At 39.1% G+C, this 25,918-nt stretch overlaps 1 protein-coding gene across 2 annotated transcripts in view; it reads right to left on the reverse strand.

The window, feature by feature from the left end:
• COL7A1 (collagen type VII alpha 1 chain) overlaps positions 1–25,918 on the reverse strand; it is a 193,817-nt gene continuing 167,899 nt past the window's right edge. For both annotated transcript variants that reach the window (XM_063426212.1, XM_063426213.1), the window contains exons 88-116: positions 25,700–25,780; positions 24,968–25,036; positions 23,071–23,106; positions 19,296–19,337; positions 19,125–19,169; positions 18,579–18,623; positions 18,305–18,340; positions 18,151–18,210; positions 17,253–17,378; positions 16,998–17,069; positions 16,251–16,286; positions 15,867–15,926; positions 15,538–15,582; positions 15,250–15,285; positions 14,778–14,813; positions 14,615–14,671; positions 14,180–14,251; positions 12,808–12,879; positions 12,280–12,315; positions 12,115–12,195; positions 10,437–10,490; positions 8,964–9,017; positions 8,484–8,546; positions 8,225–8,287; positions 7,247–7,363; positions 6,831–6,908; positions 3,878–3,931; positions 1,861–1,909; positions 1–363 (exon numbers count right to left, since the gene is read on the reverse strand). In XM_063426212.1, coding sequence (XP_063282282.1) covers positions 254–363; positions 1,861–1,909; positions 3,878–3,931; positions 6,831–6,908; positions 7,247–7,363; positions 8,225–8,287; positions 8,484–8,546; positions 8,964–9,017; positions 10,437–10,490; positions 12,115–12,195; positions 12,280–12,315; positions 12,808–12,879; positions 14,180–14,251; positions 14,615–14,671; positions 14,778–14,813; positions 15,250–15,285; positions 15,538–15,582; positions 15,867–15,926; positions 16,251–16,286; positions 16,998–17,069; positions 17,253–17,378; positions 18,151–18,210; positions 18,305–18,340; positions 18,579–18,623; positions 19,125–19,169; positions 19,296–19,337; positions 23,071–23,106; positions 24,968–25,036; positions 25,700–25,780 — 1,785 coding nt within the window. In that variant the 3' untranslated portion in view covers positions 1–253. The remainder of the gene's footprint in view (positions 364–1,860; positions 1,910–3,877; positions 3,932–6,830; positions 6,909–7,246; positions 7,364–8,224; positions 8,288–8,483; positions 8,547–8,963; positions 9,018–10,436; positions 10,491–12,114; positions 12,196–12,279; positions 12,316–12,807; positions 12,880–14,179; positions 14,252–14,614; positions 14,672–14,777; positions 14,814–15,249; positions 15,286–15,537; positions 15,583–15,866; positions 15,927–16,250; positions 16,287–16,997; positions 17,070–17,252; positions 17,379–18,150; positions 18,211–18,304; positions 18,341–18,578; positions 18,624–19,124; positions 19,170–19,295; positions 19,338–23,070; positions 23,107–24,967; positions 25,037–25,699; positions 25,781–25,918) is intronic.

Genomic DNA, 25,918 nt, shown 5'->3' on the forward strand with positions numbered 1-25,918 from the left:
CTTCCTTAAAGAGGAATTTCTCTGATGATGTCCGTAACTCACTTCCATACTGAACCGAACACCAATGTAGAACTTATATTGGGGAGCTGAATGTTGCAGACAGTGGCACTTCTGGGTCCAGGCACTAAAATCATCTCATGATGGTCAAGAGGGTCAATATTCTGCAGGGTCCCATGTAAAATATACAAACAATGTAACTTACTGGGACCCATCCTTTTATATAAGACCTAGGCTCATTTAGAATGTTGCAAGCTTACAGGATTTGTTTTAACCTATATAACCAGCTGATTGAACACATGTACTCTAATGCTTTTGTGAAGTTACCCACAGGAGTTACATGAAATTTCAACTGACCTCCGCAGGCTGCAAGAAGAAAAGAAAAAGCATCATGTTAGAGTTCCATTTTACTAAACATCTGATTGAATAACTGTGTAAAATGTTTACGTTTTCTATAAAATGTAGGCAGCACGGTTCACTTCCTTTTCCATTTCATTGCCCTCTCTCCCGACGCAGTTTGCTATCCTATTTGGCAATACAGGTCTGTTCTTCATTACCAAGTGAGCTACTAATCGTTTGAAAAATGTTTAGATTTTTTAAAAGAAATTGAATTTTCTCCTATTTGTCATGGACACTACCAAAATCTGCACATCTTAACCCCTTAAGGACCAAACTTCTGGAATAAAAGGGAATCATGACATGTCACACATGTCATGTGTCCTTAAGGGGTTAAATTATATTGCAAAGAAATATGCTGTAAAAGATGCTCAGATTCCTTAGAATGTGTTTTTTTTTTATTTAAAAAAGTAATATATACAATTTATAAGCCGCACAATGCATCATCAGAGGTTATTCAATTTAGCTTCATGAGAATTGAAAAAATAAAAATGTACACACACACACACATATATTAATTGCTTTTAAAGAGTTTTGTGCACCTCTATCAGTCACCATGATATGACCTGACAACACTTTCAACCCTTTCGAGTCTTTGTCAAACTTGATGAGAATCAAACCTGCATGAATAACATTATGAAACCTACTAATTGAGCCATTCCTTCAGCTTGATGCAATTACCCTAGTGTTGTCTGTCAGCTGCTTCTTGAAGAGTTATTCCCTTTTTATGGCATAATTAGAAATGGCTACAGTTGGATTTGTCTGCCTTCTTTTGGATCAACAGCATAAAGAATAGGTTTCAAGGCTGAACTTGATTGACTTTTTTTTTTCAATCCAGGTTACTATGTAACCATGTGAATATATTTGTGCCATTAACTCCCTCTCTATTGATTTACTTTATTGATTTTGGAGCATGTTCTGCTAGATTCAGAAGAAGGGCTGCTGGCCAATGGCAAACAGATAATTGTGGGATTTGTAGCCCAGCAGAACATGGAAAGCCTGCTTTTGAAATCTCAGTTCTATTTACCTTATCTTCTGTAGCGATCAGAACATACTGATTTCCACCAAACCAGTGTAGTGTATTAATGGGGAGGGCTTATAACAAAACATGGCTTGTCTTAGGAGGTAAGCGTGGAATGGTTAAAGATCATTGTTAATATTGCAGACATAAGCTATGTTCTGAAACATCAGCACTAGAAAGTGGCTTATGGCTAATTAGCCATTATGTGGCTAATGAGGAAATGCTGAGAGTGCTGGAGATTTGGGCAAACTCTTCTGTCCTACCATTGCCATTCCAAGTTGAATAGGTCAACGCAGATGTTCACTAGATCTTTAGCTGACCACCAGCACAGGGACCAAGCTTTATGTCCTGGGAGAGCACTCTTTTTTGTCAAACCATTCAAAATCAGAAAGCAAAGTCCAAACACTCTTTGTATCATGACTGAAAAACCGGGTTATTAAACTCACCACAATGTTGGCTCATTTCTTGTTTGACAAAACCTCGAATTTCTTCTTCCTGGAGAAAATAGTAAATGCCATTTTTTTCTGAACTTGATATGGGAATGAAATATTTTGGAGAATTATAATATAAAAAAAAAAATCAACAAGGTCATTTACTAAAGTGAGAATTCAAAGTGATTCCAAAGATGATTATATATTTATAGCCAGAGTTACTGAACTGAAAGTATATCTGACTCATAGATTGTTTCAAGTTCAGCGAGTAAGACCTTAAATTCTCCCTTTAACCCTTCAAGATATTGTGAGTGCTGCAAAATCCATTTCCGAGGCAACTTTCTAAATGACTAGTGACTATGGAAATCAATGGAATATTCCTGATGTACATAACACATTTTAACACAGATAAGATAGTATACAGAAATAAATAGGCTGTTATTTTTGTACTATTTTGTAATTAAAGGTTATTTAAAGAGATAATAATGAAAGGTTATTGAAAGTCAGAAAAAGAGCAACCCTTCCAAAAAAACATGTTGGAAAAGACATTGTTCTATTTTTTTTGCTTTTGCCAAATAAAATTTGTTTAAGGGGGGCGTGGACGACTTCCTTGCTAGCAAGACGCATGTACGTGGAGCTCCGTATCAGCGCCTGATAAAGTAAGCCAATAACCCGGCAACAGCTCCCATAAATGGCCACACATATGCCTCCCGCACAGAGACATCAATTGGGCACAAAATAAAAAAATGTCGCCTTCTAGATGCACCCAAAATGACCGATATTCGGCTCTCATTTGTGTGGCCTACTCCACCGGCTCCCACCAAGATGTCGCCCGCTGCCACCAGTGAGGAGGAGGCCTCAGGAGACTCCCAGGATGACAGGGGGAGTCTTACTTCGCCTCTGGCGGAAGCTGGGGCCCAGTATCCCGACTCAGAATCGGAGGAAGAATCATCCGCAAAACTGCAACAGCTCCAGGAGACGCACCCAGAGACACTATAGCTGTCACGAAGGACGTGGCGACCCGCTCCGCTATCATGTCCCGCTTCAGAGACCTGGGCACTGTGCAAATGGAGGGCAAATGGAGGGTAGCACTGTGGCCATATATGGGGATCTCGCATTCGCAGCGCTTGCGAAATGGAGACAGCTGGCACAAATTGGCAAATAACTAAGGGACACAAAAGTCACATATCGATGGGGGGCGGATGGATCCCTGGTGGTACCATGGGGAATCCAGATGCTTACCCTGTCCTCCACAGATGACCATATGAGGTTCCTCTGGCAGTTGAACTTACCAGGGGCAGACGAGATTGAACACAGGGATTAAGGCAATCTGTTGCAGTGTAACCCCAAAAGCAACCAGAGGCGGAAGAAAAGCTTATATGTGCCGACACTGTCAAAGAGACACTTCTAGGCTCTGTTATGTAGCTGCCGTACTCCTTTTCTTTGGACTTCTCACAGCCGTCAAGCTACAGAGCAAGCCAAACCAAACACGGAGCACTTGCTGCAAACGCTGATCCTCCTGCCTCCACAATGTTACTGTTTATGGTCTATAGATTAGGTTACTGTATTATGTTCTTTAATACCGATTGCTATTAGTCACTACTCTTAATTGATTGCTAAATATCCAACATTGCAGTCCTAACAGATGATTAGTGTTGTTATAACCATGTTATTACTGTCATACCATGGCAAAGTTGTATTCTGAGTATTCAAACTCTAATAAAACACAAATTAAAAAAACAATTGTTTAAAATGCACCCAGAATGTGGGTAACATGTAATGCACCATTAAAGATGCATGTCACAGTATCTGAACTCCTTCTCTAAAGCCACCATGTTTCACTTTCAAATCAAATTGACATAGGACATTATTATTGAAAGTATTTCATAAACATGAAAAAACTAAACAAAAAATCATAAATAGGACATTAATTAACAGCTGCAGGAAAATAATTAACAACTTTCTATCATTAATCTGTCTATCCATCTATCTATATCTATTAATTTATAACAAGAAGTAGACTTCAACTCACCGTCATACCTGGAGACCCCTTGTCTCCTTTGTTACCATCAGGTCCAACATGACCCTATAAAGAAATGATGAGACAGATTTAAAGATAGATGGATATAATGCCTCCTTTATCCTCCTCTGTTCTCTATCGCAATAGCTTAGAGTTAATGTTTATCATAGCTTCCAGTGATCGAAGTGTTAGTGCATGGAGACTACAAATTACAGAGTTTTAACCTCTATAGGACTATGTTAACATGTTCTGCGATTTTGGTTTGGACATTTCCATATCCTCCTTTCTAAAAGGTAGAAGAAACCCATTTACCATGATGCTGAGATGGCAATTGCTCTGTGTTCTTTGTCCTGTTTTATTTTTTGGTACAAACTGAATGTTATGGTAGAGAGTAGATGTCAATGATAGTAAGTAGATTACATAAAGATCATATGATGGATAGAGTTCCATTACAATCTACAAATCATTTAATGGATTCAGTATATGCAATCACAGATTTAATAGTTAGCCCATATGAATAAAACACCTTATATAGATAACATACTTACCCATTCTAACTGGCCATAGTAATTGCCACTGGAAAGTCCTCCTCCACAATGAGCTATCCCCAAACATATTTAGAATTAGTTTATTCAAACAAGCCATGAATAGTTGGTAATCAACAGGAAAATTGGACATTTTAGGGCAAAGTATCCAATCTGGAAAAATGTCCCCTACTTGATTTTTTAAATCTAAATGTGCATTTGCATGGTCTGTCTCCTGGATTCCAACGAATAACCATTTTTTGGAGCAGAGCAAAGAGGACACTTGGTGAGGAGGAGATGTAGGTCCATCCAAGTATTTGTGCCTCCATTGCTGGAACAGGATGTTAGGTATCTCCATCCATGACAGACTATTTAACTCTACAATTTTGCTCATGTCAGATTCTGGTGTTTTGGTTGCCGCATACCTTTGGGAGTGGGAGACCTTTCTGGACTATAACCTCCAAGCACTCTAATTTCTATGGAATACTATGGAATGCAGTCAACCATGCAGGCAAAGGGTGACAAGTTATAGATATTCTGAGGACATCCTTTAATTTTGTTATATTTTCATTTTGGATTTTCTCTCACGTATATATATATATATATATATATATATATAAAAGCTTCTATGAAGATTGTTCTAAATCATTGGTTGTTATATATTTTTTAAATCATAAAAAGAGTTCTGGGATCATATCTAGAAGCCCAAGATATTATAGATTATTGTCACTCTCCTGGGAAATGGCTCAAAAAGAGGGATGTTTTACTTAGCCACTATTTGGCCATGTCTTAAAAAAAAAAAAAAAAAAAGAATGAAAAAAAAAGAAATTGGGATTTTTCCACTCACATTATGCTGGATTCTTCAGATTTTGCCTCTAATTTTGCAAACCAATCTTGCAACTCCCATCCAGAAACTCTCCCAGGCTTTTTCCATAAGAAAAGGAAGTAGGACATCTCCAAAGAATTGTCAATGGACCTACCTGATGTCCTTTTTGTTTAGCACATTAAACAACACCCTCCATTCCATTCTATGTAATTAAAAATATAAACCAAATAAATGCAAATAGAAAACTCTATATGCAATAAATGGCGCTACAACACCAGTGTCAATACCACTTTGGTATGAGATTATCACTTTAAAATGGAGGTGTTCTCATATGTAAAAATAAATGGAAAAAGTGATCATAATATAGTATGGTACTATAGTATAATATTCAATTTAATCAATAACATAAAAAACCTATTAAAAACACAATGGCACATTAATAAATAAAACATATTCTCCAACAGGTGCCAGTCCTCAGGAAGTCCGAATATAGAATGAAACACATTGAGCAAAGACCCCATGGTTTTGGAGAGGAACTGGACATGCACATTGGGACTTTACTGGGCGTATAATGTCTGTAGTCCCTTATACGCCCGGTGGGATTGAACTCTTGTTGGCATTGCTTTCTATGCACATTCATTATATAAGTGCCATTGCGCTTGTGTGTATGTTTTCTAAAAGGTTTTTTTTTTTTAGTTATTGATTAAATTGAAGTACGATCACTTTTCGCATTTATTTTTATATCGGAGAATACCCATTTTAAAGTGATATCTTCATGCCAAATTGGTAATTTTACCATTTATTAACACTGGTGTTGTGGCGCCATCTGATTCATGTAGGGTTTTCTATATGCATTTATTTGGTTGTTACTTTAAGGATTAGGAAGTATAGATGTCCCGAACAGTTCACTGGGAACTGTTCGCCAGCGAACATAGCTTGTTCGCGGTCGCCGCGGCGGGCGAACATATGCGATGTTCAGTCCGCCCCCTATTCGTCATCATTGAGTAAACTTTGACCCTGTACCTCACAGTCAGCAGACACATTCCAGCCAATCAGCAGCAGACCCTCCCTCCCAGATCCTCCCACCTCCATGACGAAGAGGGGGCGTAACGAACATCGCATATGTTCGCCCGCCGCGGCGACCGCGAACAAGCTATGTTCGCCGGCGAACAGTTCGGGACATCTCTATTAGGAAGTTATCTGGTTTTAAGCGGCTGCCTACATGGTGTTGCACTTAACCTTCAGAAGCCGGTCTGTTTAGATGTGCAATAAAAATATAAGCACAACAAAAAATTTAATATAAAATATAAAATTACATTTTGAGAATCTGTTACTTCCAACTCTCACTTATATATTTGAGAAGTAGATGCATATTATATAATTATATAAACCAACATTTTAATGAGAGGACCATATTGTAACAATATTTGAACTATTTGTGGCCTGCAGATAACATTTTGAAAGCTTTTGAACTAAATATAAAGCCTCAATAATCCACCTTTTCTTACTTTAAAATTATATACCAACATATAAAATCATCATAACTAGGAACATTGATACCTTTGCTGCCAAAAGAAAGACTATATTCATAAGGTTTTGTAAAATGTAATCTCACCTGGTCTCCTCGTTCCCCGGGAATGCCAGGAAGTCCACGTGGTCCTACAATAGCTTCCCCAGGTGGACCTCTTTCACCCTGCAAAAAGAAAAGAGCTAGGGTAGCATAGTGTATACCAACTTATAAAATGTCATTGTCTGCTAGTACAAGTGTCTGTTTGCAGTATTATATGTGTCTCAACCTGAGAATAACTAGATACTGTATATACAGTAAATATTCCAGCTTTTGATGGTTTATCATATTGATATGAATGCATTGTGACTGGTAGCAATGTAATATTTGCGTTGCCGGTTATAAAATGTGAACTTCAATTAACATGGATTTAGCATATAAAAAAAGAAACTAAATGTGGGTGAATATTATTGCATGATGTATAAGTTTACTCTTTTTACAGGATCAATAATGTGTGTACATACCTTCTGCCCCTGAAGACCTTCAGGGCCTTTAGAACCCACAAGACCAGGACTTCCAGCAGGTCCAGCCGGTCCATCGTTTCCTCTAGGGCCTGCAGGGCCAACTGATCCAACAACACCCTGAAAATGAATGATTAAAGAGTTTAACGTCAATGTAAAGATAATGCTAGTAATGATAAAATCCATAAATAATTCTGTGTAAAAATATATAGATGAACGCTTCAAACTAGTTGACTCTAATGTGTTGGGGTTTGTTTTGATCCTTTTGATTCGGAATTCTACCCATGACAAAAAAATAAATAAATGATTGACAGGAAAAGAGATGATTAATGGCTAAGACAGTCACTAAATGTTGATTTCATTCACAGATCAAGTGAGACGTGACCAATAGAGAGGAAAAAAAAGGAGAAACGGTAGAAACAGTAATAAAGATGTAAAAAATAATATATATATATATTTAATAAATATATAATATATATTTAAAAATATAGATTGTTGTTACTGCTCCTCTGTTCTTCTGTATTTGGTTACTTTTTCTTACTTGATCCATGAACCAAATGTCGAGAAATGTTCCTATCAGTGCACGAAAAAATATATACATAATATTTATATTATGTATGTATTTTGCAGTACACTGATTGTCCGATATTTGCAGCCTTTTGGTATGAATGAGTTCCTTCCCAAATTGTATTTTTGTTAATAAAATCAGACAAGCCAAACAGCCATATGTTCGAAATTCATCCATCCCGTAACCAAATTTTTTTTCACTATGCACAAATCTAATGTTAACGAAATTTCAGTGTTTTTTTTTTTTTTTTTAAATAGAGTGCTGTTGACTCCTGAATAAGACAGATTGCTACAATGCTTCAAAACTAGGTCAGCCAGCAATTAAGAAAATTAATATATTATTCTTACGACTACTTAGTGGCATGGTCAGTTTCTGGCTGTGGATATCACATTGACCTACGTGGAAATACTTACTCTATCTCCCTTTTCACCTTGGTCTCCTTTAATTCCTTGTAATCCTTCCATACCTCGATCACCCTATGTGACGAAATAAATTAAACGTGTGAAGTTTCAAGCCATGAACATTGCAATCTACATTTCTATTTTTCTAACAAGATCTTCATCCCAACTCTTTACAACAGAACACAGCAGCATCACTCATTTGCTGTTCCAAATACTACCCATCTTTCATAGCCCTCTTAAGTCATGATGAATGGTAAGTATATCTCTTTACCTTGGCTCCTGGAAGTCCCTCCTTCCCAGGCAAACCCGCGTGTCCCGGAATTCCAGGTTCACCCTACAGACCGAGTAAACACAAATAACTACATCGTAATATGTGGTGATACAATGAACAATGTGGTCTTCAAGTTCTCACAATTATTTTTCAAGCAGGTCATTAATTTGTGCAGGTAATGCACAATTGAGTATAGTCATATAATGTACTTACAAAATACAAATTTGTGGAGAAACGAAAAAGGAATTTAGAGCAAAAATTGCCAAGCTGGAAAAATTGAGCAACTTGATGTTTTCTATTTTGGCCTAAAATGTACAATTCCCTTGCCAATTCACCACAAGTCCTGATTTATTGAAATAACCCATATGGTGAATATTTGTACTATTTATTATATTTTACATTGATACTTAACTATTTGTTATTATATAATGCCATTGTCAAGCATCCACTGTGGTGCCCATTGTGAATGAGTCCACTTACCGCATCACCCTTTCTTCCAGGAACTCCGTGACGGCCATGCATGCCAATATCACCCTAAAAATAGAAAAAGCGCTAAGAAAATTATATTTTATTTACAAGAACATCTACACTGGAACTAACTTTAAATGCAACCAGGGAGAGGATAAGAGATTAATGGTACACACTATAAACGTATGGTAAAGATGGTAAGTGTCTGTCTATTTAATCCCTTCACATATGAAAGTAGTAACTGCAATCTAATGCATTTGTCTAACTAATTCCTGCTGTGTTGCTTCTATGAGCTTTCTGTGCAGCCATTTTTTTGAGTCCTACAAAGTTTGACAAGATGGACAAACCCCTTTGCAGATATTATTTAAAGGAGAAGTTCTACAGAAATATAAGTGAACTCCCCCCCCCCCCCCCCAAATATGCTTTATTCAAAAGCATAAATAAGATAATTGCTTACACAAATCATTAAATTGTTTCTTTTAGTGAAATTTCCCCATTACAAAATCTTCTACCTGATAAAGACCTCATTAAAGTCAGGTTCCATTACGTAGAGAAAAAGTTTTTCACGCAGAGTTAATTTTGCAATATTGACAGCCAAGAATGGAATAATGTATAAATGTGGGATCATTTAAAAGTGGCTGTAAAAGTACAGATAATTCTACATTCACTTTATGGAAGCAGAAAATAGCTTCCCTGGACACTAAGAGCAGGTCTGTAAGGTACTGTTAACTTGTCTGAGAATTAAGCACAAAGGCATGTTATAACATTTCAAGGGTGCCCAGTTCCCAGTCCGTTCCAAGAATTTATCTTGAATTATACCATGTATTTAGGATGGTTTAGGAAGGCCTTAATTTGCACTGGCATATTCACAATATATATATATATTTCTAATATATTGGGAATGTAATTATTTTAGCTTTTTGTGAACTTGTTTTTTAAAACTATTCAGCCAAAGAGGAATAGGCAGATAGGTAAACTCTTCACAACTAAACAATATCAAATCAATGTTTTTCCCTCCTATATTTTATATTAAAAGAGTACACTCTGACATTCATCATTAAAGAAAACCCGTAGGGCCGGAAATAACAATCCTTTTTTTTCTGTACTGCAAATTCCATTCGATTGCTGCGACCTCTGTCCACCCCCTTTGCTGGTGAAAGAGTTCAGTTTGATAAAGTTCACTTACCTAAGTTACCTTGTTTCCAGTACTAAGACATTTCTGCTGCGTTCTTGTCCTATATAATACTTCTCATTAAGAAGCATTGGGGATGAAATGGGCACGCGCAGCAATACGCTATGTTTGTCCAATCAAATGCTCTCTGTGAGATGCATTTTTTCGAAGAACTGAGTCTGAGTCTATAAAGTGGCGATGTTTAACATTGCAGGGTAAAACGACAGGGGCACAGCACCTAGACCATTTCGATAAGGCCTACAGAGTCCCTTTAACATTTACATTGCACTTATTTAACTTTTTTCATTTCTTACCTTGTCACCTTTCTCACCATCTTGTCCACAAAGTCCTTTTATACCACGGTCTCCCTAAAAATCCACATTCAATGAACAGTGTTTAATGTACAATGTTTTTACATCATAATTGTGAAAACAGATATGATTTTGGTTATAAGATGCAATAATAATTGAGAGACATACAACAGGTAACAAGCACACGGACACCCGTGAAAAAAAAAAAAATATATAATAACAAAAACTTAGCTGATAGGTACACTGCTTCCCAGGGTTATCTCCCAGCTGATAACCGTATAACAGAACTGTGTAATTAATGGGCTATTTTGGGCAGCTGCAAGTATACCTATAAAGAAGGACAAAACATAGTGCAAATATTGCTACAGAACTATTTAAAACTTTCAGTGGTTAATATGCACTCACATATTCCAGAAAAGTTAAGCGTGTTATGGGTGCCTCCCCTTGATGGAAATGTTTTTTTTTTTTTGTCTTTTTGATTTTCCCTCCTCAAGTGATAGCCAATATGGAATCCAGGTCAGCCAAAGATTCCAAGGAAACCGCAACCAAAACGGAATACTCCAAAGGCAATTTATTCACTTACAAAGGTTTTAAGAGGGTGTACAAAATGAAATAAAATAATAAAAACAAATGTAGATAAAAGGTATTGGTCCTACGCGTTTCGTCCTTATACAAAACAGGACTTCCTCAGGGACCTCTTTCAATAATCATCCAATAACAGGTACATCAAGTAAAAACAGCACCCTAACAAGCTAACAAATAAAACATCTTATATAGGGCTAATCCCTTAAAGTCATTGGTGGAATAGTGGGTGTCTTCTCATCTTCCAGCTCTGATTTGTCCACTTTTTTCTTCTCTCAGGTGTGTCCACTTCGCCGAGAATGAAAAAACCGGGTCCGTTGAGGTGTTTTGCCACTTCCGCGTACGTCATACGTTACGCGTGTGTCACGTGGTGAAATACCTCGTCATGTGATCACTATGCGTTCCACGCTCGAGAAAAAACATGGCCGTGCGTTCCACCATGTAATAGCGGACTCGGATATCAATTGAAGCCTGACTGTCAGGCTTTGGAGTATTCCGTTTTGGGTGCTGTTTCCTTGGAATCTTTGGCTGACCTGGATCCCATATTGGCTATCACTTGAGGAGGGAAAATCAAAAAGACAAAAAAAAAACCCCATTTCCATCAAGGGGAGGCACCCATAACACGCTTAACTTTTCTGGAATATGTGAGTGCATATTAACCACTGAAAGTTTTAAATAGTTCTGTAGTAATATTTGCACTATGTTTTGTCCTTCTTTATAGGTATACTAGCAGCTACCCAAAACAGCCCATCAATTACACAGACATACAACAGGGACTGGAAGAAGTCTAGATCGTTATCATGACAAAATAATTCTTCCCATGATTCATTTTCTTGTTTAGAACCGTTTCCTTTATACCATCTAAGCAAATGAAACAAATTCTTAGGACTAGTTTTTTTATCCTATAGATACAATATCTCCCTGGTAGTATTGATGTGTTGTACCCCAGTAAGTCAATTTGCAGATTTTCTCAGCATCTTAAGGATACAAAGAAGAATTTTATATTGCATAACTCAAATTATAATACTTTCAATTGTTTGCTATTTTTAGCTGTGATTTTCTGTGAGCACCAGTCAAGTGACAGAAGCAAGATCGTCACCTTTGCTCCCCTCTGTCCATTAAAACCAGGGTCTCCTTTTTCTCCACGTCCTCCAAGAATGCCATCTTTGCCAGGCAGCCCCTGAAATTGGAACATAAAAAGCATCAAATCATGCAATATGATAAGTCCTGCAATAGGTAATGATGGGAAAGCAGAGGTACTTACAGACTCTCCAGGTAAGCCAGGTTCACCGGATTCTCCCTATAAAATAAGTATAAATTGGTTATATGATTCTCTACATAATCTGGCAGCAGACAACACAATCAGCAAATATTAGCAGTGTTTTTTTTTGTTCAGTTTATTACATGCACCACCTCGTAAAATGCTATCAATATTTACAAGCAGAAGAATTTTGTATAAGAATTAAATTAACTAAGCCAACGGTATTTGGGTTCATTGTACATTCTACAGTCACTCCAAGGGGTGACTCTGTAGGAGTGAGATAAGATCTGGCAATATTTGTATTCATAAAACACCAGCATATTCCTCTGTACACTTGTTGGACATGTTGGACACACAGGAATAAAAGGTGTCAAGAGACCTGCTAAATAGCATACAGTATAAAGAGGGTAGCCCACTGGACCCTCTTTCAGGACGGTCCCAACCAAACTACATCTTACTTGGTTACTGTTGTTACGCTAAAAGTTTTAGCATCGCTCTTGTCAAGATATCTTTGTCTCCATTGATTATTACCTTTTGACCGCTGGGACCTCGTGCTCCAATAAAACCAGTGGCACCTTTATCTCCAGGGTCACCTTTGCCTCCCTGTTGAGAAAAGGATAAATATAGTTTATCACATGTCTGGAAGTCACATACAAGTCACACGTACATCATTGGATATAATAATTTAATGATTTTTCAGCACAGTTATGATCCATACGGGCATTGTAGAGGGACAACCAACCTGAGATTTACCAACAGGCTGATTATGGCTGTGTATAAAATGGCAAAGTGGAATGGTAGCAGGATTAATGTTCCTTTTCTTTTACTTATGGCATATATCCATGACTGCCCATCCAACTTCAGTTCTAAAACAAGTTTTGGCCTAGTTCATGTCCTCTGCCTTTAACCCCTTAAGGACACACGATGTGTGTGACACGTCATGATTCCCTTTTATTCCAGAAGTTTGGTCCTTAAGGGGTTAAACTTGACACTTGAAATGTATATCAGTAAAATTAGCTTGTCCTGCTGTCTGTGTTGTGCGTCTCTTTATCCTGCAGCATAACACTGTTTATAGTCGGTTTGTCCCATCTCAGACCACTGAGCCAATAACAGGGTTATTTACTAAAATGAGAATTCTTAAGAATTCAAAATTAATTCAAAGTGAAGGTCACTGTTAAAGTAACACTCCAGGCACCAAAACAACTTTATTTAAAGGACGTTGTTATGGTTCCAGGATGCCCATTTAGGTACTCTTACACCAAGGAGTTAAGTCGTTCACGAACAGTTTAACCCCACAGTTACCACCAGTGGCGAAGTCCACTCCTTCCCTGGCAGCAATTTTCAGATTCAGGGAGTACCACCGAGCAGGGGCACTGCTGATTGGCTGAGTGAAACATCCTACAAATGCACCTGGAGAAACATCCTACAATTGTCAACCCCTTCCTTCTCTGAAGCAGTTTACCTGCAATACATGCATTTCACATGCACACATATATGCACAAAATGCATTTACAGACATTACACATATACATGTAGTCATTCACAACCATGCATTTAAACATTTATTAGTGGGGATGATGGAAAATGCCTTTACAGGTCAGCGCAATTATCTAACTTCTATCAGTGAATGTCCGGCACGTATGTAAAAAGGGAAGCCATGCTGGGACACTCTAGACAACAATTAACTACATTTCAGCAGGTGCAGTATCAACTTTGTTTTAACACTCCCTGGCGTCTCTCCTGCTGCAGGTTATAATGCAGTTTGGCAGGGAAACTATACCAGTGCCTCTCACAGGTAGGGGCTTTCAATGTCTTGGTTCATTGCTACTTTTCAGCATAGGGATCCTATAGTTTTAGAGGCCACACAGTATAAAATTCAGCTTTTGGTAAAATAGCCGTTTACCTTTTCTCCGCTCAGACCCTGGTCTCCTTTGTCACCCTTTTCACCTTCTGAACCTTTAACTCCTCTTTCTCCCTGAAAAGTAAAAAACAACAAGAGATTTCCAGAAAATATTTAGATTGCTTTACTCGTTGCGGGTTATGGTGAGGAGCAATTGGGAGTGAAAGTTATAAAGGACACCAATGAAATTCCTACGGGTTGCTCCAATTTGGAATTTTGTTCCAGACATAGCCACCACTTTCTCTTAAAACAGAATGACAAGCCATGCTTACACAACAAGAAGATGTGGAGCGACACATTTATCTCATTGGTAGGGAGTTATCAATCAGACAACGGTAAATATGTAGGCAGGACAAAAACCTACAATGGAACATAATTTCTGTCTGTCGGTCTATCACAGGTCAGATACCTCAAGTTCACTGACATTATTTAACATACCAGCTCGCCCTTATTTCCTTTCGGACCAGATGGTCCTTCAATGGTCAGCGTATCCCCCTGTACAGTGTGAGATAGAGATAGACATATTATACTCCTGCACTAACTACTAATAGGTTTAGAAATAATGGTTTGTAATGAATAGTGTGTACAGTTTATTACTCACCTTGTCTCCTTTTACTCCCATTGGACCCGAGTCTCCCTATAAACACAGGAAAAAGAGTAAACACAGTCACTTTTTTACTTAGCTTAGCACTAATTCTTTCACAGATTTTCTCACATTTCCCACTCATGCTTTAACATCCTTTATTTATAAACTTCAGCAAAGTCCACGAACAATGAATATACCAAGGAACATTCAATCTCAGGTTTTTAGTCCCAAGTATTGCCCCCTTACTTTAGGCCAGCGGGCAACTTCTCAGTCTTGAGGGGAATAGAAAGACTATCAGTAGTAAGGGGCACATTTTCATGATATCACAGTGAAGGGGCAGATTATTAAGATATATTGACAAATTCTTACGATTTTACAGTGAATGGGCAGATTCTTAGCGTTTTAATGTTAATGGACATATTCTTGGGATTTTAATTGAATGGGCAGATAAAGTATCTACGTTGAATACTTGTTTTAGGAAGCTAACCTTGTCTCCTCGTTCTCCTCTGTTTCCAGAAGGCCCCTGAAACAAGAAATTGTGAACAGTTATTTTAAAATAATTCAATAAAATCTCTTCTATAAAATCTAGTCTTAAGAAAAGCGTAAACGTGTAATGCGTCCATGCAATAAAACAGTTAAACAGAAGATATGACAAGCAGTGAACACATGGCACAAACTATGAGAGCAAACTGCAGAACAGGTGAGTAATTTATTGTCCATGTAACAAACAAACAGACTAATAAATAAATCACTGCATATAAAGATCGAAACTTACTGGAGGTCCACGGTCTCCTTCTAACCCTGGACGGCCTTCCTCACCCTAATATAACAAAATAAAAAGAAAGTCAAGAGGTTACAAGAGAAAGTTATGCATTTTTCACTGATCATAAATATTTCTGGGTTTATTTGTTAAATAATTAATTTTCTGTTGAAGTTGGAAATTAATCTGCAAAATGTAAACCAAATTTGCTTAAATAAATCTCTAGATTCCAATTGGCCACAAGCCATTGTTTAGAGACCACAGCGCTTGACCATCTTCCTGGCTTGCTATGGAAACATACAGATTCACATCTTGGACAGCATGATAGAACTCAATGTACATACCCTTGGGCCTGGATCTCCCCGTTCTCCACGGAGGCCAATCTGGCCTATTCCTGGATCTCCCTATAGGGAACGACAAAGCACAGTATTATGGAGTTGTATAGAATAACTGTTACTTGTATGAATGATAAGGTCATAAAAATAAATTTGTGGAAACTGGACTATGTACAAAAGGGCAAAACTAGACAGTTGATCTCTGTGCACTAAAATAGAAAGTACATTTTCTGCTTTAAATTTAAAAAAAACAATAACCAGTTGTAACCAGTTGTAATTATATTATTATACCATTTATTGTATATTATGCCTCTCTTAACATATGTTTTATATACATTGTATTTTTAGATGACATCATTCTTTATTCTTCAATCACATGTAGTCTGAACATACCTTATCACCCTTAAGTCCAGATGGTCCCAGAGGCCCCTTGAACAAAATGTAATAAAAAATATAAATATGAGTTTTTGTAATAGACCCAAAGAAACTTATATTTGTTTCTAGTCTTTTCTGTCTGGTCAATTGAGATACAACAAAGTCAGTCGAGGATAAGTTAACCTTTGGTTATCTAAATACTCCGTATGTATATTTAATTCAATTCTTTTCAGTTCAGTTGAAAAACTGTATTTTTCGCAGCTATATCAGTAGTCAAATCTTAATTTATCCATCATAAAATTACCAGATGCCTTGAGATTGATATATCTAAGAATTGTAACAAAGTAATGATTCAGACAACGTCTATTTACTCTGCCTTGGATCATTTTCCAAGAAAGTGTCTATGGCAAGTTGTTCAAGTTAAATGCTAAGCAAATTCAGAAGAGAATAGACCTTGTAAGATAAAATGGTAATCAAAGTAACCATTGTGGCATCCAATATATCCAACAAATAAAATGCGCTACCTAAATTCCTCTTTTCCTTCGGAAGGCTCTAATAACAACTATGTCCCAGTATAAATGAAAACTGCATCTTGAGGTCTAGGTACAATTCAGTCAGTTCTACTATGGTTAAGAAATAATAACTCTTATGGTAGACATGGTTTTAAAATTTTGTATTTTATCTTTCAGTGAATTTATGAAACTTAATTATAAAAATTGAAAAAAAATCTGCATGGTGAAAAGTGGATTAGACTGAATTACTCACCAGTGGGCCAGAAGCACCAGGAGGTCCTGGCGGTCCTGAATTTCCTTCTCTGCCAGGGAATCCATTTTGACCCTGTAAAAGATATATGTTTTTTTTAAATTTATTTTTTTACATGTGAATTCATTACAAAACAGAATATGACTGGAGAACAGAAGTTCAAAGTGAATTTAATATTGCTTATATTTCCAAGAATCCACTCTATGTTTATGGCTCACAGTGTGAGTTGCTCATATGAAGGACTTATTTCACCCATACCCTCTCTCCGGGTGGTCCAGGGGGGCCAGCCAGTCCAAGTTCTCCTCGTAATCCAGGTTGACCAGATGGACCTGCAATTCCTTGCAGGCCTGGTGGTCCCGGGGACCCTGGCAAACCAACGTCTCCCTGAAAAACAAAATTATGTAAACTAATTATCAAATTCTAAACCATGTTATCCCTAAACACATTTTGTGCACTTTGTGCAAAGCTTGCATGCAAGACCTTGGAGGATGGAGGAGGTAATGGTAGTGATTGTCGGCAAGCACCAAGAACCTCCACCAACATTGGGAACACATCAGCATTGTCAAGACTGACCATAAAGCACTGGAAAATGTAGAAGCTGTGTTGATTATTATTATTGTTGTTGTTCATGAATTGTATTATACTGTTGGTGCAAATCCACAAACAAATCTGTGTACAGATTACAAAATCATCATAAACTGCAAAACTTTTTAGAGAACTACAAGCCTCGAATTAATAAGGTTCCCAAATAATTCAATACTGTTAGTAATACAGTGTAAATAACGTATCTGCAGAAGTTACCATAAAAGTGTATGGACATTTTTGCAGAATTTATTTTGGAAAGCTTTTCTAAAAGTATTGAATCATTTGGAAAGTTTATTAACTCAAGGTCATAATTATTAGCAACAAAAGTAGTGTGTGCCTAACTTCATTTTATGTTCAAGTCAATCTATAACAGCCTAAGGATACATGTAGCAGGTCTACTACATTGTGATTACATTTATTCTGCAGTGTTCTGATGCAGTATAATTTTATAATACAGTAGTACCACCGTGGGATTTGTGGTATGAGAAAAAGTAAGGATAATGGAAACAATGAGGGTTGAAAAGATCACAGAGAGACTCATAGATACATGCATCTACAAGGGGAAGTTTACCTTTAAACCTTGGGGTCCAATTTGTCCTGGAGGTCCAGGCAAGCCTACTCCAGTTGCACCCTAAAATGTTAAAACCGGATATATTTTTTTCAATTCATGTTCTCAACATTAGCCAAGAAAGTTGGGTAACAAGATTACAGAATCAGAGACTTACCTTTTCACCCCTAGGACCAGGGGGACCTTTGGCACCCTAAAAACAAAAAACAACATGATGTTTTAGAATACATTATCTGTGTTGTAATGACCTCTTTCCTAGGCTTAGGAGCAAGCAAACAGTCCAAATGTTAGTTTCAATACTTTTCTATGGATGCTCGTTAGCGGACAGTTTGTTCTCTAGCAGACACAAGTGTGATAGAATATGTCAGCTGCCAATAATGTCATTATTGAAGATGCAGGTAGTGTGTCTCACAATTATTTTAGTAACTCACATCTTCACCTGGATCGCCAGTCTCTCCTTTTTTACCAGACTCTCCCTGTTAAATGAATAAATAAATGAATAAATGCTCGCTTATTTCAGAAACAATCCACAATCCATGCTCAGTTTAAAATGCATGCATCTATTAATATATTAATCAACCTCGTGATTAGTTGTTTCTGCCAGCCGTAACAACTTTCCATAAATTATTAAACATCTGACTTGTGGCTAAACTCTATTTAAATGGATGCCCACTTCCCTCTCCTGGCTGTTAAGAAGTTTAGACTAAATACACAAGTTATGGCTTTTGAATGGACACATCCACCGTTAGAACAGAAATATACATTTAGCCACTAAATGAGGTAAAACTGAAAGGATGTAGAACATTTTCAGTTCCATTATGGCCTATGCATATTCAGATGACTAATTATATATGGGTCATCAGTGAAATCAGATAACAGTAGAATAAGGAGAAAATCAGACTAGGTTTAATAAAGATAAACATACAATTTACAGTATATTGACATTGTACAATAACACATTTGTATTGTCTCTTTACCTTATCTCCTCTTACACCAGGTACCCCTCTGTCTCCTTTCTCTCCCTGAAACAAAGCACATTACTTGTGTGGGTTCACAATTGTAAAAATCCTATGCAAACTATTTTGAAAAATGGATCCATGGATTTAAAAAAAAATGGAGAATGAACACAAAACAAAACAAAAACTTACTGGCAGACCTTGTATTTCTCCTGCTTGATCGCCTGGGGCACCCTATAAAATTGTGAAAACACAACATAGTGAGATATGTGGCACACAGTGTATTGTAATGCGTTGCACAAGCTCGTCAGCAGATCTGGGCAACAAAAAAATATTTCTATTGTGATATTTCCCCCAAGCCATGTAATATTGACCCTACATATCTATATATTACCTAAAATTAAAAGGAGTATACGGATAGGGAGTGGCAGCGTGGTCTTCCTCAATCATGTCACCAGCAGAACAACAGTCCACCTCCTACCTTACACTATGTGATGCCCCCACCTGTGGTGGGTTTGACTAGGACATGGCTTATGAGTAAACAGGTGTACATTTGATGTAGTTCCATATCGATCATCACAATAACCTATCCTTTAAAAACCCAAGATACTGACTGTTCACTGCACAGATGCTCTATTTTTTGTTCCTGTTACTAAGTAATTTCCAGTCTCCCACCGTTTGTTTCTTTTTTTAACCTCTTTTCATGTTCTTTGTGTCCTGGATAATAGTTTACAGACTTTCTGTTTTGACTCTGCTTCTTATGTTTCCTCATTGTTGACCCCCCCTTCTATTCACAACCTGGGATTCTGTACCTTCTTCCACCTTCCTTAGGTAGTGTCTGAGTCAGGGGCGGACTGAGAGTCTTTGGGGCCCCCGGGCAAAATTAGATCCCAGGCCCTTTGAAGGCCAAATATATGTGCATTAAATAAATGTTAAATATAACTCATAATACGGCATTCCTTTGGATGTGTATATTGTGAAGACCTGTGTATTAATGCATGTTTGTATTTGAGTCTGTGTGAATGCACTTGTGCATGTCTGGATGACTACATGTGCATTTTTTGTATATAGTGTCAGTGTGAATGCATATGTGACAGGTGACAGAGTGTGTGAGGGAGAAGGTGACAGGTGGAAGAGTGTGGGGGGTTGTGACAGGTGGCAGATTGAGGGGGTACCTGGTGGCAGAGTGAGGGAGGGGTTGAGTGGTGGCAGAGTGAGTGGGAGACACAGTGAGGGGGGTGACTGGTGACAGAGTGAGGGAGTGGGTGACTAGTGACAGAGGGAGGGAGAGGGGGTGACTAGTGACAGAGTGAGAGAATGGGTGACTAGTGGCAGAGTGAGGGAGGGAAGAGATGACTAGTGGCAAAGTGAGGGAGGGAAGGGATGACTGGTGGCAAAGTGAGGGAGGGAAGGGATGACTGGTGACAGTGAGGGGATGACTGGTGACAGAGTGAGGGGATGACTGGTGACAGAGTGAGGTAGTGACTAGTGACAGAGTGAGGGAGGGGGTGACTGTCACTAGTCACCCCATCCCTCTCTCTGTCACTAGTCACTCCCTCCCTAACTCTGTCACTGTGTCACCCGCTCTGTCACTAGTCACCTCCTCCCTCACTAGTCACCCCCTCCCTCACTCTCACTAGTCACCTCCTCACTCTGTCACTGTGTCACCCCCTCCCTCCCTCTGTCACTAGTCACTCCCTCCCTAACTCTGTCACTGTGAGGGAAGGAAGGGGTGACTGGTGACAGAGTGAGGGGATGACTGGTGACAGAGTGAGGGAAGGAAGGGATGACTGGTGACAGAGTGAGAGAGGGGGTGACTAGTGACAGAGTGAGGGAGGTAGTGGGTGACTAGTGACAGAGTGAGGAAGGGGGTGACTAGTGACAGAGTGGGGGAGAGGGTGACTAGTGACAGAGTGAGGGGGTGATTAGTGACAGAGTGAGGGAGGGAATGGGTGACACAGTGACAGAGTGACTAGTGACAGTCACCACCTCCCTCACACTGTCACTAGTCACCATCTCTCTCACTCTGTCACTGAGTGAGGGAGGTGGTGACTGTCACTAGTGACCCCATCCCTCCCTCTGTCACTAGTCACTCCCTCCCTAACTCTGTCACTAGTCACCCCCTCACTCTGTCACTAGTCACCCACTCCCGCACTCTGTCACTAGTCACCCCCTCCCTCTGTCACTGTGTCACCCATTCCCTCCCTCACTCTGTGTCCCTCACGCTAGTCACCCCTTCCCTCCCTTACTCTGTCACTAGTCACCCCCTCCCTCTGTCACTAGTCACTCCCTCCTTAACTCTGTCACTAGTCATCCCCTCCCTCACTCTGTCACTAGAGTGAGTGGGTGACTAGTGACAGAGTGAGGGAGGGGGTGACTAGTGACAGAGTGATGCAGGGGATGACTAGTGACAGAGTGAGGGAGGGGATGACTAGTGACAGAGTGAGGGAGGGGGTGACACAGTGACAGAGTGAGGGAGGACGTGACACAGTGACAGAGTGAGGGAGGACGTGACACAGTGACAGAGTGAGGGAGGACGTGACACGGTGACAGAGGGAGGACGTGACTAGTGACAGAGGGAGACTAGTGACAGAGGGAGGGGGTGACACAGTGACAGAGGGAGGAAGGGGTGACTAGTGACAGAGGGAGGAAGGGGGTGACAGACTTAGGGAGGGAGTGACTAGTGACAGAGGGAGGGGTGACTCGTGACAGAGTGAGGGAGGGGTTGACTAGTGACAGAGGGAGGGTGACTAGTGACTGAGGTGACAAGTGACACAGAGGGATGGGGTGACTAGTGACACAGTGAGGGAGGGTGACTAGTTACACAATGGGGGGGTGACTAGTGACAGTGAAGGGGGGTGACTAGTGACAGTGAGGGGGGTGACTAGTGACACAGTGAGGAGGGGGTGACTAGTGACACAGGGGGGTGACTAGTGACACAGGGGGGATGACTAGTGACACGGGGGGTTGACTAGTGACACAGGGGGGTGACTAGTGACACGGGGGGGGTGACTAGTGACACAGGGGGTGAGTAGTGACAGAGGGGGGGTGACTAGTGACGGGGGGGGGGGTGACTAGTGACGGGGGGGGGTGATTAGGGACACAGTGGGAGGGGGGAAGGGTGATTAGTGCCTACCTTTCTCTCTGCTTCCTCTTCTCTCCCAGGCTGCTGCTCCTTCCCCTGCTGATCGGGCTCTGCGTGAGAGGAGTAAACAGTCCCGCCTCTCCCATCACACAGAGCCGCAAGGGACAGGAGAAGGAGACCTGGCAGAGAGGAGGTGAAGCTGCCAGGTCTCCTTTGAGGAGGGGGGGGGGTGACATGCAGAGCGGTAGGTTGTGGGGCCCTGCACTCCATCAGGGGCCCCACAACCTATCAATGAAATTGTTTTATTTTTGTTGCCGTTCCAGTTGGAGAGATCTCTGATCTCTCCAGCTGGAGCATGGCTGTGCGGCCGGGCCCCTGGCTGTTTCGGGCCCTCGGTCCATGACTGATGTGCACGAGTGGTCAGTCCGCCCCTGGTCTGAGTGTCACTGGTATGTACCAGGGAGTATATATATTGATCAAAAATGATCTTGACAGAAAGTTTTCATAAGAACAAAATTCACATTTTTATCCAGTGCTACACCAACATACCGGTAATTTCCCTTTTCTGTGGAAATGATTACAAATACAATATTTTACATTTCACACAATATTGAGAGCCTTGTGAAATAAACCATTTTTTACTAGGAACAAATGACTATAGCTTTATTTAGATTATGTTTAATAACTGATTATTTATGGTTTCATGCTGGATCAACCATACAAAGCTAGTAATGTTTGCAAATCACGATGTACTGGTATCTGGTGGGGTTGCCGTGTCCCTTTCCGATAGTAAAACGTATCTGAAAATTGTTTCATGGCATGCAACGCGCCGTTTCAAAACCATGGATGGTGTGTGATTTATTTGTGGTTTACAAGATTTACCTTTTCTCCTTTGATTCCAGGAGCTCCAACAACAAACTAAAAAATGGAACAAAAGTTAAAATATTTTTTATATTGCAACGAAGAAAAAATGACTGATTCCCCCTTGAACTATGTTTGAACATATAGAAATTGAGGCTGAATTGTCGCTTTCTACTGGAATTATTTAAAAAAAATAATTTCAATGTTTAAAAATTATCAGTTTAAATGTTCTCCTTTTTCCGAAACAATCCACAATCCAAGTTGAGTTTAACATGCATGCATCTATTAACATATTAATAAACCTCGTGATTAGTTGTTTCTGCCAGCTGTAAAAACTTTCCATGAATTATTAAACATCTGACTTGTGGCTAAACTCTATTTAAATAGATGTCCACTTCCCTCTCCCGGCTGTTAAGAAGTTTAGACTAAAATACACAGGTTATGGCTTTTAAATGGACACATCCACCATTAGAACAGAAATATTCGTTTAGTCAATAAATTAGGTAAAACTGAAAGGATGTAGCAAATTTTCAGTTCCGTGATGACCTATGATTATTTAGATGACTGATTATATATGGATCATCAGTGAAATCATATAACAGGAGAATAAGGAGGAAATCAGACTCAGTGGGCTAATGCATCAGCAGAATCTGTTCTAACCCTTGGGTCGCAGGTTCAAATCCCGGCAGGGTTGACTCAGCCCTTCATCCTTCCGAGGTAGATAAAATGAGTACCATTAAATTGGGTGATAGTAACAACCCCTGGATGTTGGGCTAAGGTAACATCCCCAGGACGTACTTGGAAACCAGAGTAATCTGAATGTACCTTTCCTGGTTAAATACTTTGTTATTATTATTTAATAAAGATAAACATGTAATTCACAGTATATTGATAACATATTTTAAATTTCATACTTTTCCCAATATTGAGAGCCTTGTGACATTTTCTAGTAACTAATGACTATAGCTTTATAAAGATTATAGTTACTAACTGATTATTTGTGGTTTCGTGCTGGATCAACCATATAAAGCCGGTAATGGGTGCAAATTACGAAGTACTGGTATCTGTTGAGGTTGAGAAAAAGTATCTGGAAATGTATCTGTCCAATTAGTTATTTTTTGATCTAGGCTGTTTAGGTGTTTACAGTGTTATGTACTAAAGTGAGAAGTCAAGGTAAATTCAAAGTCAATTTCAAAGGACAGAGTAGCTTACTGGAAATCGTAGGCTGACTTAGAGAAACGTTCCAGTTCAACTATTTTGAACTTAAATTTGAAATTCACATTGCATTCTCATTTTAGTAAGTAACTCTGTGTGTGTCTTATATTCAAATTCATAATAATATGAATGTGTCTATTCAGTTTTCTTCGAGAGTACGTCTATTCATCCTTCCTGGATGACTGCAGTTGCTTCCTGTTTCTCTGATTGTTAATCTAGTCCATCTTCCCTACAGGATTTTTCATCCTTCGTTTCAGGAAAGAGATGGCTACTTCATGTTTCTCTGAAATGTCTATTCAGTCTTCCAGGAGAGGGGCAGGCAGTTACGTCCATTCTCTTTACATTCAGTCTATTCAGTGCTATTGGATAGGATAGTTACTTTTACCCTCTTTGTTCTAACTGTCTGTCCATTCTTTCAATCTATTAAATCTTCCCAAAAGGGGACAACTACTTTCTGTCTCATTGAAGAGTCTACTTAATCTTCATAGATAAAGGCAGTTACTTCCTGTCTCTCTGGACTGATGTTCAATTCAATCTTCCAGAATAGGGGAACATACTTCCTGTCACTCGAATTGCCAGTCTATTCAATTCTCCCAGCTCCCTATATTTCCTAGTCCTTTTGTTTCCTTGCTACTATCTGTACTGAAACTATTAGAACACTCGATAGCCCACAAAATAATCTGTTAAAAACAAGAAAACTCACTTCTCCTGGAGTTCCTGCTTCTCCAATTTCTCCTTTGAAACCTGGTGGACCAGATAGACCTGGAAGACCCTATCAGAATCACAGAGAATGCAAATTACATACAAGAAAAAAATTATGCCCAAGTCATTTCCCCCCCCCCCCCAAGGTTTATGGCAACTTGCCAGAAAATGTGTAAAATACAAATACAATGTTGACAAATTAACAATTTTATAAATCTACTGATTGTGTTGGAATTTCACAAAAATTCCAACCTATTCAAAAGATATAATGAGATCTTTTGAATCTTGTCTCAGTATTTTTCCTAAGCATGGCACTTCTAGACACTGGGCAGATCTACCACCGTCTAGAAGTGCCTATCTCTATCCCTATCTATGGAGGATCCCGTGGTCTCACGTAATCTTTCATAGACCTCAATGCTATACTCTCATGGATGCATAAGAGGACCATCCGGAAGAAGAAGGTGGTGCCCACAAGTACAGGTTCAGTTAAGTAAATCTCACTTTTCCCTGACCCACAGCCACTGGACCACCAGCAGCGAAGTCACCTTCAGTTTTTTTGGCAATTTATGCAAAGTCCCCAGATGATGACAATGCTTCTTTAAATAGACACTCCAGGCATCCACATAATTTAGGGGCAATGCATAGATTAGGTTATTGTTAGTTATGATAGGTGGGTTTTTAGTTCCTGTTCTTTAGTTATTATTTTATATATATTTCATGACCCCATATTTACCATTTTTCCAGGAAGTCCTGGATCTCCATCTTTGCCTGGTAGGCCATCTCTCCCAGGAACACCAGGTTTTCCAGCTTCACCCTGGAGTTGAAATGAACAGACAACAATATAAATCTAAATTTCATAGGTAACACAGAAATGGTCTTTAAAAACACAGTTTACACAATTTTCCTGAATGATTGACAATTATTTTCCTTCAACAATCACTAGAAGATATCA

Source organism: Pelobates fuscus, chromosome 7, assembly GCF_036172605.1.
Source record: "Pelobates fuscus isolate aPelFus1 chromosome 7, aPelFus1.pri, whole genome shotgun sequence".
Classification (NCBI taxonomy): domain Eukaryota; kingdom Metazoa; phylum Chordata; class Amphibia; order Anura; family Pelobatidae; genus Pelobates; species Pelobates fuscus.